General features: G+C 29.1%; 1 protein-coding gene across 3 annotated transcripts; it reads right to left on the bottom strand.

Moving 5' to 3' along the window:
• Positions 1-250: 250 nt before the first annotated feature.
• Positions 251-10,335, bottom strand: LOC100876390 (uncharacterized). 3 transcript variants are annotated; one of them, XM_012281837.2, is made up of 6 exons: positions 9,712-10,335; positions 8,868-8,935; positions 7,766-8,776; positions 7,264-7,593; positions 5,135-7,166; positions 251-5,056 (listed from the first exon to the last, which is right to left on the bottom strand). In XM_012281837.2, exons 1-6 carry the CDS (start codon positions 10,121-10,123, stop codon positions 4,746-4,748), a joined length of 4,164 nt encoding a protein of 1,387 aa, XP_012137227.2. In that variant the 5' UTR covers positions 10,124-10,335; the 3' UTR covers positions 251-4,745. The 3 variants fall into 3 exon arrangements, with proteins under 3 accessions (XP_012137227.2, XP_003701830.2, XP_076386652.1); XM_003701782.3 differs by having other exon boundaries at positions 251-7,166; positions 9,712-10,334; XM_076530537.1 differs by having other exon boundaries at positions 251-7,166; positions 8,868-8,977; positions 9,712-9,849.
• Between the last annotated feature and the right edge of the window lie 3,434 nt (positions 10,336-13,769).

Genomic DNA, 13,769 nt, shown 5'->3' with positions numbered 1-13,769 from the left:
GCAAAAAGATTAATGTTCAAATTTAACGTTTGACTGTAACATTTCTGTGTTAAATCACGCTCATAAAAGTTTCATTTTAATAAAAAGGCTTTTACGATTATCTAATAACATATTCAAGTAAACATCTCGATACATAATTTGGTCCATTTCGGAAGACGATCACATTGGTTTCAACTTATAAGATATTTTTCAGGATAGAGTTTGATACTCGAAAAGGCCTCAGTATGTGCTAAAATTAATTTTTAACATATATCTTGATAAATTTTTACTTCATACGTTTTATAATACAAAATATTTCAAAATAAATTCAAATTTATTTTCGATCTTCAAGACTAGCTTTGCCTCCTGTATTCACAGAAAAATTTCAAAAGTATTAAATAAAATTTTATATTAAAATTAAAATCACCATTTTGTACCAATTTTCGTAAGTGTGCTTTGATTGCCATAAATTGTGTATGCATTAATAAATCGATAGATTCATATTTTTAATTTATAATAAATGGTAAGACGTGCAAAAAAATACTAAGCAAATGTAATACAACTAATATATGTATTGTAATACGAATAAATAAATAAAAATAATTTTGCTTCTTACTTACAAACAAGGTCTTTTTCAATTGCAACGAGTTTATGAATTATTTACGAGACGTCTAATCTTAAAGCTGATATCACTTTTAACGATCCTCATTGTTTCTTTTATTATTGTAACTTCAATAAATTAATACGTGAAAAACATAAAAAGAAAAACTAAAATTACTGGGTAATATCGGCATGTAACTTACATAAGTTAACTTTTATAGTACGATTTTAACGTATCATACAAATACAGGGTGGTCCAAATGTCACTAACGATCATGCAATATTAAGTGAGCGAACGTGCCAAAAGTATAATAAATTTTTTATTTTTTAAGAATACTTGGATCTCTTTAGAAAATAATAATAAAGAGTCTTAGTATTAAGTAACGAATGCCAATTGTATTGAAAATTATTTAATGCGAGTAATTAGGAAATTTTCATTCGATAACCACCGGTTATTTTTTTTATTTGAAATACTAATAAAAAAATACTTCGGAAATACAGAGATTTTATAAATAAATTCTGGATTCTAAAGGATAATAAAAGAAATTAAAGTAGGGTCTCGAATTTTTTTTTTACGCGAACTAATTATAATGTTTTCCCATCATTGTATACCCATAGAAAATTGCCAAAATGTCTATGCTGTGAAGTTTGTATTGCAACAAAAAGGAATTAAAAACAAAAAATTTATTGAAGCGGAAATTTCCTGGGGCGACCAACGAATTCCGATGTCACAAAAAGTGCAACTTCTCAAATTTCTCAATTATCAAATCCCCAAATTCCTACACTTTTAAATATTCAAATCTCCAAATTACCAAATTTTCAAACTTTCAACAATCTACTCCTAAATGTCTATCCGTAATAAGAACATTCGTAACGCGTGTGGCGACCACGTATATAAATTAAAAATTTTTTAAACTGCTTCGTGACTATTGATCCACCCTAAACAACTTTTAGTTGTTTTGTTTTAAAAATGTTGTATGTATTTTTAATAATAATCGATGTGGAGATGTGAATGATATTACCGTTTAATTGGGTGTTTAAACAGGAAATATTAGTGGTTTAAATGTAAAATTAAATAAATATATGTTTAAAATATTTAGCATGTTAGCATAAATTAGAGTTTATGAAAATTTTAAACCAAAAATAATGTTCATCATTGCGGCTATGGATGCTAAACTTTTGTCGTAAAAAAACGATTTTTTTATCTTAAAACTGTTTTATTTTGAGTTATTGTCTTTATAGTAATTGAATCGTAATGTACAAATACAAACATCTCTTTTTGATGATCTATATTAATTTTGCATCCAGCGCCAGAATGATCAATATTTAATTAATATTGTTTTTGGTTCATACATTTTCATAACTTCTTTCATATTAACATATTTTAAACAGTTCATAATATTTATTTGATTTTTCATTTAAACCTCCGATATTTTTTGAGACACCCTTTATTACAATAAGTGCAAGTGTAAATGATGTTATGAAATAATTTAAAATGAAAAAAATATTCGCAATAATACACTATACATATTAATATAAGAAAAAGAAAAGAAATACGTAAAACATGAAAAACTGTCACCTTATAAAACTAATATAACGTTGTGAACATCGAAAAAATCTAAAATAAGAAAATATGTTAAAAATAATGTAGTATAATTATACTATGTATATTTATATTATAAGATACGGTGCACTTGAAATTCTCAGCATTTTAAACAGAATATAAATCTTAATGAAAAATTTATTAGATTTTTTCTTTTTTTTTACAGAAGTTCCCTTTTATAAAACATGCGTAGCATTTTTCGTAATTTTTTAATGGAACTTAAAGCTCGACCATTGTTTATTTAATATTTAATAAGATCTTTTAAACAATATCTAATTTCCAAAATGAAATAAAATGAAAAGAATGTTCAATCATACACATAATCTTTTGGTAAAATTATTATTATTATAAAATTTTTATTTCAAGTAGTATACTATTTCAATCTAACAAATTTTAGCTAGATTTGGAACTGTTCAGATGATACAAATACTTTTTTCTTTCCTTTTCTTCTTATCAGTATTTAATACATAATACAATTTGTAATTCTGAATAAAAATAATGTTTAAATAAGCTTAATATTATATTTCATAGAACAGAATATATTTTTCTCATGCGAATATTCCTTTCTTACAATATTTCTCGCTATTTAAATAATGTTTTGTATGCACAAATCTACACGGCCATTTATCTGGCATTTTATCTGCACTGGCAAATATTTCATTAATAAATGATCTGTTATCATTTACTTCAAATCGCAATTCTTTGCATTGTTAATTGTTAGTACTAATCAAACTAAATCAAAGATTACATATCATAACAAGTCATATATGTACGCAGATTTCTGTCCGCGTTTATCCTTCAATTTTGTATAAATAAAATGTATCGAGATACAGAAAGTACTATTACATATTAATTTTGCTAACAATACATTGCTATGATTAGACTTCTTTTATGATACATACGTGGTACTGCACACTTTTTTTCAAATAACAATACAATGCTCTCTTTCTTGCTCTACAATTAATACATATAGATCACCATTCTTCTCCTTTATCATTAAAATAAATGTTAAATAGTTTAATCTACATTTACAGAAAAGTCTTCTTCCTTCAGCATTGATAATTTCATTTTTCTGCTAACTTAATAAAAGAATGATTGCAAAGTAAAACTTTGAATTCACATAGAATGTCAAGTTATAAATAATTTATATTTACATTTTCACTTTTTCCTTCAAACATGCATATACAGATGCGTATATATACACACGTGCATATATAGCATATCCTCAAAATCTTGGTACAATTAAGATGATTCTATATTGAAAATATAAAATGGTAGTTTCTAGTACAAGGCTTCATTTTTCTATATTTCTATTTTACTTTTTGGATATGATAAAGGGATAGAATAAAATTAGGTACATAATTGCTATTAAAAAATATTTTTTTATTCAGTATCATTGGAAATATTTAGCGTGGAAACTTAACATGTCCACCATAAATAAAAATCAATATTTTTCAGGCAAAGTCTATTGGGTCCAATATACCCTACAAACATTCAGTCATTTTTATTGGAAATGAAGCCTAGTATGAAACAAATATTATTCTACATTTTCAATCGTACCACACATCAGGAAAATCCTGCACAAACTATACACATCTTTGTATGTATGTATACACACACATGTGCGCGCGTGCACAATACACATATTCAGGTTCACACATCCACACTTATTGTATATGTACATATGTATATAATTTAAACAAGATTCATACGACTCTTTGAATAGATTAATGTATTAATTTATATACAATGCGCAGCAATAATATGCTGATCTGTTTAATTTCTGATCACAAATTTGTACAAATTTTGTTTGTACATATTATATTGGTCACCTATTCTATAAATATTTATTTATCTTTTTATTCTTAGCAATACATGAGACGCCCTGGGTTTCTTTTTTTTTATAGCAAAATAATCTTTGCGATTCAATATTAGAAAGTGCTTTTAGATAATAAATACTACCTTTGTAGTTTAATTTTCTTGCTAAGACTAATTACGTGTACAATTGCATGAAAACGATAGCAAATTTTCAATCAGTAACAATTCTAACTGGTCTTTGGATAAAACACGACAATTAATTCTATTCTGGTAATATCTGATATACCTTTCGTTTTATATCATAATTTATGTATTGATACGCGTCTCATATTTCTGTAAATTCGGATGTACAGTGTAAATTCATTACAGTGCAGTCTTGTTACATGGCCCAAGGTAAGAGTTCCCCCTCACATGGACATATAGAAATTAAAAGACTTCAGATTTACAGAATTTCAAATTTAAAAGTTTAGAGACTTCAAATTTTTAAATTTAGAAGTTCTAAATTTTGGTTAACTGGGCTGTGACAATCAAATGCTATGTAGGAGTTAAAATTACATAGTTCATTCCATAATTTTGTCTACCTCTACAGCCCTATCCAAAACCATATAGCAAGACTCCGCTGTACAATCAAATCAGTTATAGTCCATGCACTCAAGACGGTCAGCGTATAAGCTCGACTGTGCGGACTTTTTATTTTTAACCTAACAAGTAGATTGTACTACGACTTAAAATAATGTTCACCTTTTCACGTTGACACAACAGTACTTGTTGTCGTCGATTGAGCCACTGTTGTCATTGTCATTAAAGTCAATGTACTACCAACAGCACTTTGCTCTGAAGTTCCTGGGACAATGTCCTTTTCAACGCACATTTTCTTCGGTTCTTTGTGTTCATCAGATGAACTTGACTTCCTTTTATGATTCGAACTCGACGAATGAGAACGACTTAATGTTGAATCAGACGAGCGACTACTAGAAGACTTCTTCTGTCCATCCCTACTATGGCTATGGTGACTGTCTCTTCTTTTTTCAGATTTCCTCTCACTGTCTTTATTATCTGAACGATCAACACTTTTATTAGAAACATTATAATCTCTAGATACTGAAATAATTTTCAATGTATTTCCTTTATTACTATTTTCTCCTGTTTTGTTGTCAGATTTGCTCGATTGCGGACTACGATAATGATGCCTCTTATGATCCTTGTCACGTCTATCTCTATCTCTTTTGTCTTTATGTCGTTGATTCCTTGAACTTTTATCATCTCTATGCTTCCTCTTAGATTCTGAATGTATTGTATGTGTATCCGACGAAAATTTCGATGAATTCTCATCGCTGCTGCCATTCCTGCCATTGCTACTATGTCTTTCAGTTTCTGTTGATGCAGACGTAGATGTGATCGAAGAACAAGAAGAAGAACTAGCTATTTTTGATACTGGTATTGAACTTTCTTCACACGAATTATCAACAGTTGATGTGCAAATTTTTTCATTCTTTGCTCTCTCTTTTGCTTCATCCTCAGCCATTTCAATTAGTGCTTTCACTGCATTCTCAGTAGCACACTCCATCTTTGACGTGAAGGCCAATGTAGTTTCTACCTCCAATAATTGACAATATCGTTCCACTTTTGTTGTATCATCTTTGTACTTTCGTTCGGCAATTTCAAAACTTTCTTTGTGAATTTTTTCCAGAACTTCTTTTGAAGCTTCTGCAACACCAATTCGCAGAGACTGACAGACTTCCTCCACGTCAGTTTTTGACTTGTATATTGCAATTTCCAAAGCTTTATCGACAACTTCTGTTGCATACGTTTTTGCAATTATTTGTTGCTGTGTTAATACATCTTGGTCAAGAATAATAGTATTGCAATCAGAAATGTCATGGTCTGACGAACAAAGCTCCGATGGACTTAACTGCTTTTTACTCTCTTTCGAAGAAGATCCTGAGATGTCGAATTTATTAATGGATTTAGATTCAAGAATGTTTGAAATGCTTTCTTTAACCGATGCACTATTGCTGCTAGACCGACCGTGATGACTTCGATGATGATCTACTTTATGATTATTACAATCATACTTTTTCTTGTCCCCAGAATGACTGCTGTGAGAATGATGACTGGACTTTTCATTAGATCGTTGACGATCATCGTGTTTTCTATCAGATCTTTTGTCATCCCGCTTCTCACTACTTCGTTTCCGTTCTCTTGAACTGTTTTTGGTACATTCATTATTAAAAAGGCTCGAACAGTTATCATTATTCCCTCCAGAACTCTTTCTCTTGCTCGAAATGGAAGAATGTCTTGTGTGATCCCTACTTTTGCGTTCTTCCTTGCGTTTTCCGTGTTGGTCTGATTTTTTTAAATTTCCCTGATATTCAGCAGCTCTTTCCTTTGCTTTTTTCTCTTCGAGGGAGTCAATAGAATGTTTTTGATCCACACGTTGACGATTCGTATTTTCTTTCTGCTCGTCTCCTATATTTACAGTTTCCAAAGGTTTCTTATCTTTCATGCGCAATGGTTCGTTTCCGACACGGCTGTGTCTGACACTCGAATTGTGCTGTGATTCTGGGTAATACTGTTTTAATCTGACATGCCATGCTATGCTCGAAACTGCGGAGACTGTTCTGAATTGATGAATTATATTACGCGGTAAAAAGTAAATGTCGTTGTCGTATAAATTTATTCTAGCGTAGCGAATACCCTGTCTACGTAATTGATTTAATTTGGCGTCTTCAACCCACTGCACGCATTGGGATATCGGTGGTTCGTGGAGGTCTAGCTGTAATTTTTCAACCAGTTCAGGAAAATCACCAGCATAGAAAGCTACGACATCTTTTGTAATTCTGTTATATTCTGACGGTTGTCCACCATGGACAGCCTTGAGTACACCAACTGCGGCTGTTGTCATTCTGTCTAATCCATGACCTACGTGATCGGCATGAGCCTTTGTACGATCTTCAAACATGTATTCGCGAGCTTCGCTGAGACGTGGTAAATATTGCAAATTTCGTAATTCATTAATGCCCGTTCTACGTCTCTTGCATGGACTTTTGTTTATGTCCGCTGTGGGGACTAGCTGCTCGCCTGGTCTAATCCATAAAATTGGACCGTCGTTTGATTCTTGAGGAGTGTCCATCTTTACAACAGATAATGGTCCCCAAGGCATAGTCTATAACAAAAAACAACGAAGGATATTAGTAGAGTTATTTCTATATATTTGCACTCTATGCCTTACAGCTGTATAAAAATTTTTCATTTGTATTTACCAGTTTTAAAAATTGATTTTCTTCTAATTTTTGCAGAAGATCTGGGAAATATCCACCAACTTCCTCATGAACTGTTCCTACAAGGCTTATTTGGTGGAGAGGTCCATACCTCACAGTACCATTATTGTACGCTTTACAAACTTGTTCTTTGTATTGAACCATGGTTGTAGTTTCTATATCACTGCTTCTTCCTAACACACCATTTTTAACAGTTAATGTAGGGTAATTATCTGCCATGTAATCCAAAAGATCAGGAAGATATGCAGCAGCATTATGTACTATTCCCATAACATGATGTGCATAACCGTTTTCATCTTCACCAAAAACTACCTGTAATATCGAAACTGTTTTCTTTATTTGCTTATTATAAATTGATAAGATTGACGCAGTTCTAAAATAGTTATAATGTACTATGTTTATCAAACTCAATTCACTTATGAATTAAAATCCAACTATAACTTCAAATAATTATAGTGAAAGTAGCAATTTTATATTTACGTACTCTGAAATATTCTTGAGCTAATTCTTCTATTTGTTCACGTGATAACGTATCAATTTCATCTTGATACATATGCACAACAGTTGCACCACCATTAGGATAAGTTTCTATGTGTATGTACTTCTTGTACTTTAGGCCTTCTAATAATTCATTTTTAACCGGTGCATTGTGTAGCAGTTTATAGTTTTTCGTTTGTAAATTTAACCTGAGATTTTCATTTGTAGATTTTGGAAATGCTTGAGATATTGTTTTACTACTTAGAGAAACAATACTACGATCTCGTTTACACTGTACACCGATATTTGCTCGCTTTATTTTACTTCTCTTATAGCATCGTGAACAGTAGCGTCTTTCACTGTGCTCCTTGCTACGCTTTTCTCTCGACGACGAGTACGATTTAGAATGTGAATTTGAAGAAGTAGGGTCAACACAATTTATTGGTTTATCATTGGACAATACAGTATCTGTATGTCCACCTATTGTCATAGGTACATTATCACTAGCCCACTCAGATTTAAGTATATTTAATTGTTCTGGAGAATCTGTCAATTCTGTTTTAATTTCAACAACTTCTGATTTTACTTCTCTGTGGATAATATCTATTTGTTTATCTGTTTTCTCTTCTTCGTTTGATTTTATTTGTTTAACAGGAACTTGTTCTTCAACCTTTTCTAACTGTCCACAAAATGAGTAAGACAGATTGTTATTAACTTTAGTACTTAAATTATTTGTATTTTCAGCATCATATTTTGCTGTATCCATCACAATCGTTGAAATCATAATTGGTGATGTCATACTACTTGGTAGTGTAGTATTTGGACTATTTGGGCTATCAGAAACTCTTGGAGGATAATCTGGACTCCTTGGGCTGCTAATCATTTCACCACTACTTTGGGGACTCTCTCCTAACTGAGGTGTATTACCGTGTTCAAAATTTATACATCCTTCCAGTTTTGTTGGTAATGTGGGTATCCCACTAGATACTGTTGCATCTTTGTTGCATGTTGGATCAATCTAATACATAAATAAATATGATCTATATGTTGTTGTCAAAATTTTATGAAATTGATATTATAACTTTACATCATTCTTTGTAAATACATACATGAACAGCATGTTGAACTGGTTCTATCAAAGTTTTCCTTAATTCATTGTTGCAATAATCTGGATTCCCTGTAATATATAATGTTACCTTCATAACATTAATTTATATAGCTAGAATAATATGATTTAATGAATAATTTAATATTTGTTTACTATATTCTTTAAATAAAACAAATGTTAATAAATATCATAATAAATAAATACATAAAATTGTAATTATCTTTATATGTTTCAAATTTCTACATAAATTCATTACAAAAGTAGTTTAAATACAATTTACTTTGGTAATACAATGACACCATAATTGTTCGATATCCACGAAAAGAAAATAATTTTTTTAACAACAACGTAGTACATTATAATGAAAAGAATTATCTTGTTGTGGTATACAATTTTAATTATTACAATTTATTCAAGTATTAGTTTGAAAGAGTAAGTCGTTTATGTGAGTAAACTCAGTAGAAAGAATGAATTCGATAATAAACTGACAATTACATGTATTTTTATATTGAATTTATGATGAATATAAATGCTTCTCCTGTATACATATATACAATACAGATATAGATATACATATACATTAAGAATTTACTATTTTAATATGTTATTTGCCACTGAATGTTGTTAAATCAATTTCAATTATATTCAATGTTTTGTCTGCATTACAAATAATGTTACATAAACATTAAAATATTATGCCTACTGAATTAATTGTAAACAATATCATCACCTATACAAATATCAACATAAATTTAATACATGTATAGTTTCTGTCAAGTTTTAAGCACATTTTGCATAAAAATACAAATATTTGTTTAACACTGAATAACACTAAAAGATATTACCGTCTGGCTGGTCAGAAACACAGGCAACACTATCCAGATCATTCTTCTGACTGGACATATTGTGTGCCTCCAAGGGTAATATATGTAATTTAGCGTTGACAGCAGGTTTGAAAGTTGTATGTTCTTCCACATCACCAGAGGAGCTCATGAAATTTATATTTTTTTGTAATTCCTTTTCTTCCGTGTTTGCGTTAAACGATGACGCTGTAGAGAAAATCGTGGGCGTCTTAATCGAATGTAAAGCAAGATCGTTCGAAAAATCGCTTGTCTCTTTAATAACACTGTTCCACGTTGTTCTGGCCACTTTTAAACTGGTTGTTTCCGTTTGTATCGGTTCAAATACTTGCTGAATCGTGTTATTTACATCACATCGTTCATTTGACACAATACTCGTACCAGTTTCGGATGCCATCTTGATTCTGTGAGCAATGTCCTGAACATAACGATACTACGCGACATTTGATTGGATATTTCTTAGCCGCCTTTCGAATAGACCTTATTCTATTCGTCTAAAATTGGATGAAGAGTGGGGGTAAAACCAGTAAATATAGAGGTACCATGGACATTTTTATTCGTCGCAATCTTCTACCCCCAATCTTGTTTCCTTCGTAATTTTTTGATTATAAAAGAACATAACTTTTTACAATTCTTAGGTTATACAATGCATAATTACAAACATTTCAAATTACACTGTTAATCATATTTTACAAAAGTTCGTAAATTTATAAAATAAATATGCGAAAAAATTAATTATTGAGGGATATTCATAAGAATATTTAATTTCTTTAAAACATATATACATGTTTATTTCTTTCTAAAAGTTGAATTGAGATATATTCTTAATATATTATACAATCTTAATTAAAAATTCATTTTTTATTTGAAAGCATTATTTCATTGGCTTACAGCATAATTTGCAAGATTAGTTTTTTGTTTCGTTATTAAAGGCTTCTTTGCATATGATACAATAATAAATCGACACCGGTAACTATTCAATATGAAAAGAAAAACAAAATACAGAGTAAATATATGTACTACATTCAGAATACACTCAATTTAAGTCAACATTTTGAATTCAATTCTTGAGTTTTTATTGTCCTTAAATTTTTTTCAAATTTTTCAGTAAAGTGGGCCATAGTCAATAAATTCGGACATCAATTATTTTATACGAAAAAATAACTTTTATTTCGCACTTTTCTGTCTTCTCTTATTAGTATATTTATTAAATTGTCTTGAATGGTTCACACTTACATTGACACAAATGGTACCTAGGTTAAACAAATAAAATTCATTAATTAATTCTGTAACGTGTTGTTTACATACTATAATGTTACAATTCCTTACAACATGGTTGTTGATGAAATGGTCAATAATAATTAATATTTTCATCATAATGTCAATTCGCCGAGAAACGGGAGCGTTTTTGCGCAGCTCACCTGAGCTGAGAAAGCTCCCACGACTTATTCTTCTTCATCAGTCATGTATGTAGTGGACGAAAAGCTTACCAACTCTTATCACATTTTGTGAATTACAGTACATAAATCATTTTGATCATTAAGTATGCAAGCTTTAACGTGTTATATAGTGTTAGCATGCTAAAACCATCAAAGTCAACATGCGCAGAATGAACGAAGCTGTCATTCAACAATTCCATTCTCTCGGTGAATTGTCCATGCAGTAAAACTACAATAATTTTTATTATAATTTCATTAACATAAAAGTGTCCACTTATCGTCAAAATACATTTATTGAGATTTAGGATTAATGATAATTATTTTATACCTGTTTTTCAATGGAGTTTGCAAAAAAAATACCTTGTTTGTAAACGCGCGGGATGATCAGGGCGCAGGCGTAGTCGTATCACAGAATGGAGACGGAATATGGTAACGGGGTCTATGCTAACACCACCATAGTGTTAGTGGCGGGAAATTTATATAACTATATTCAATGGTTATATATAATATTTTGAAAAAATTGCTCAGCTGCTAAAAGATTAATAATAATTAATTTTATTACTAAATATAAAGATTGCATACTTAGATACATAAGCTTTCATCTAATTTAATCCAAAATGCAATATAACTATTGAAAACGTAATAAACTATTAATGACTTTGCGAGCTTTTTTGCTAATGAAATACAACTTTTATAATTAATATATTAAGTATGATATTACAAATCAAAAAATTACTTTATAATAAAGTTTTTCGTATTAAATATCATTTATTATTCATCAAGTAAAAAATGTATTTACATTCATATACTTTGAAAATTTTTTCTCAGGATTTATTTCTATACATTATGCTTAGCTGCGAAAGTAGTTTATTTTAATTTTGTTCATTTTATTATAAATACATTATTACCATTATTATTTTTAATACAATATTATTACTTACTTTGTAAATTAAGTTTCAATACAAAACTATAAAGCATAATATTAATTATATATAAATTCTTTTTACTCATTTCAATTTTGACTTTATAAGCCCATCTGTACTGTAACATATCGTCTAACAACAAATGAAATATGCTCTTTAAATTATGTATAACGATGTTTAATATATTACTATATTAAAATTGAAATTAATCCTAACAGCTTTCGAATTTTACTATTATTTATAAGTTTACATTTACAAATACATTATTCATTACCTAAACCAAGTTCAATAATACAGAAACATAACAAAATTTAACTTAATTTTTTTCATAAAAGAAAAAAAAAACAAAAGAATATAATATTTAAATCCTATATCACTTAATTGAATTTTGATTCTTATCACATTGAGACCCAATTGTTCTGTTAAATTCTGTGTCAATCTGAGCATAGCTATATTTGAATATATTATACTTACATTTTTGTAATATTTCTTTTATAATAATTAAATTGTATATAAATGATTATGTTATAAATAATTAAATTATATTACAAGTAATGTTTAAATTATATTATGTTTATTTATCGATATTTATTGTCAATTAAATGGATAAATTTATACATTTAAGCAATTGTTAATGATCTATAAAATGTGTAAATTTATCCATAAGGGTTTCAATGTGGTAAGCAATGTACTTGTTTTGTGGAAACAAGTTTTTATTTTACATATTATGCACTGATATGCTCATAAATGTATAGAAACAAATAGTTGAAGTATAATTTTTACTAATATAGTAAAAGAACTTGATAGAAAATAATCAGAATTGAGAAAGTTATTACAAGCTGAAAGCAATCAGTCACACTTTTTTACATTTACAATTGCAATGGTCCATCATCATGGAATTGTTAGAATGCATTAAATACATGCGACACAATGTACATAATAATTAACTATCTAAAAACTTTTGCTTTAATAAAACACAAAATAGAATCTTTTTACTATATAAAATACCTAAAAAAGAATATACGCTGTGTAAACTGAAAATTTTCAATGTCGTAAGAAATGAAACAGAAGTTCTTTACCAGTTAATAAGTTAAGACGTTGTTTTTAAGATACAAGTAATTAAAAATTGATAACTGCATTATGTAGAGCAACACATGTACATACATAAATACATACATAGCACAAATTGTAAATTCGTTGCAAGACAAGATTAAAGTAATTTATGCACGTTGCTTTACTAAATTCTTAATTACTTAAAGCTGAATAGCGTGCTTCAGAAGTCGATACATATTGTAGAATGATAAAGAACTTTTTGATTTCTGGTGACATAAAAAATCTTCAATTTTTATTTTCAACGTACACTTTTTCTTTTGACACTTTTAATATTACAGTATTACTTTTAACACGTTGATTGCGTTGATGATGCATAGAAAATAGTGTACAATAATAGATTTTAGATTCAATTCAAGACACGATATCCAACATTACTTGCAGTACATAGAAGTCATTTTTGTTTAACGATATATATTAAACAATAAAACTTTTCCGTAATATAATATACTTTGGTTACCACAGATAATATATTCTACACAAAAGTTGATACAAAATAAAATATCGCGAATAATGATAATATTTATTTATACAAAAATTGTTTCCATTCTTAAATTATGTATAATTAATA

The sequence above is a fragment of the Megachile rotundata genome, chromosome 4 (genome assembly GCF_050947335.1).
Source record: "Megachile rotundata isolate GNS110a chromosome 4, iyMegRotu1, whole genome shotgun sequence".
Taxonomy (NCBI): domain Eukaryota; kingdom Metazoa; phylum Arthropoda; class Insecta; order Hymenoptera; family Megachilidae; genus Megachile; species Megachile rotundata.
The sequence above is the reverse complement of the archived record's forward strand: the minus strand, read 5'-3'. Positions and strand labels throughout refer to the sequence as shown.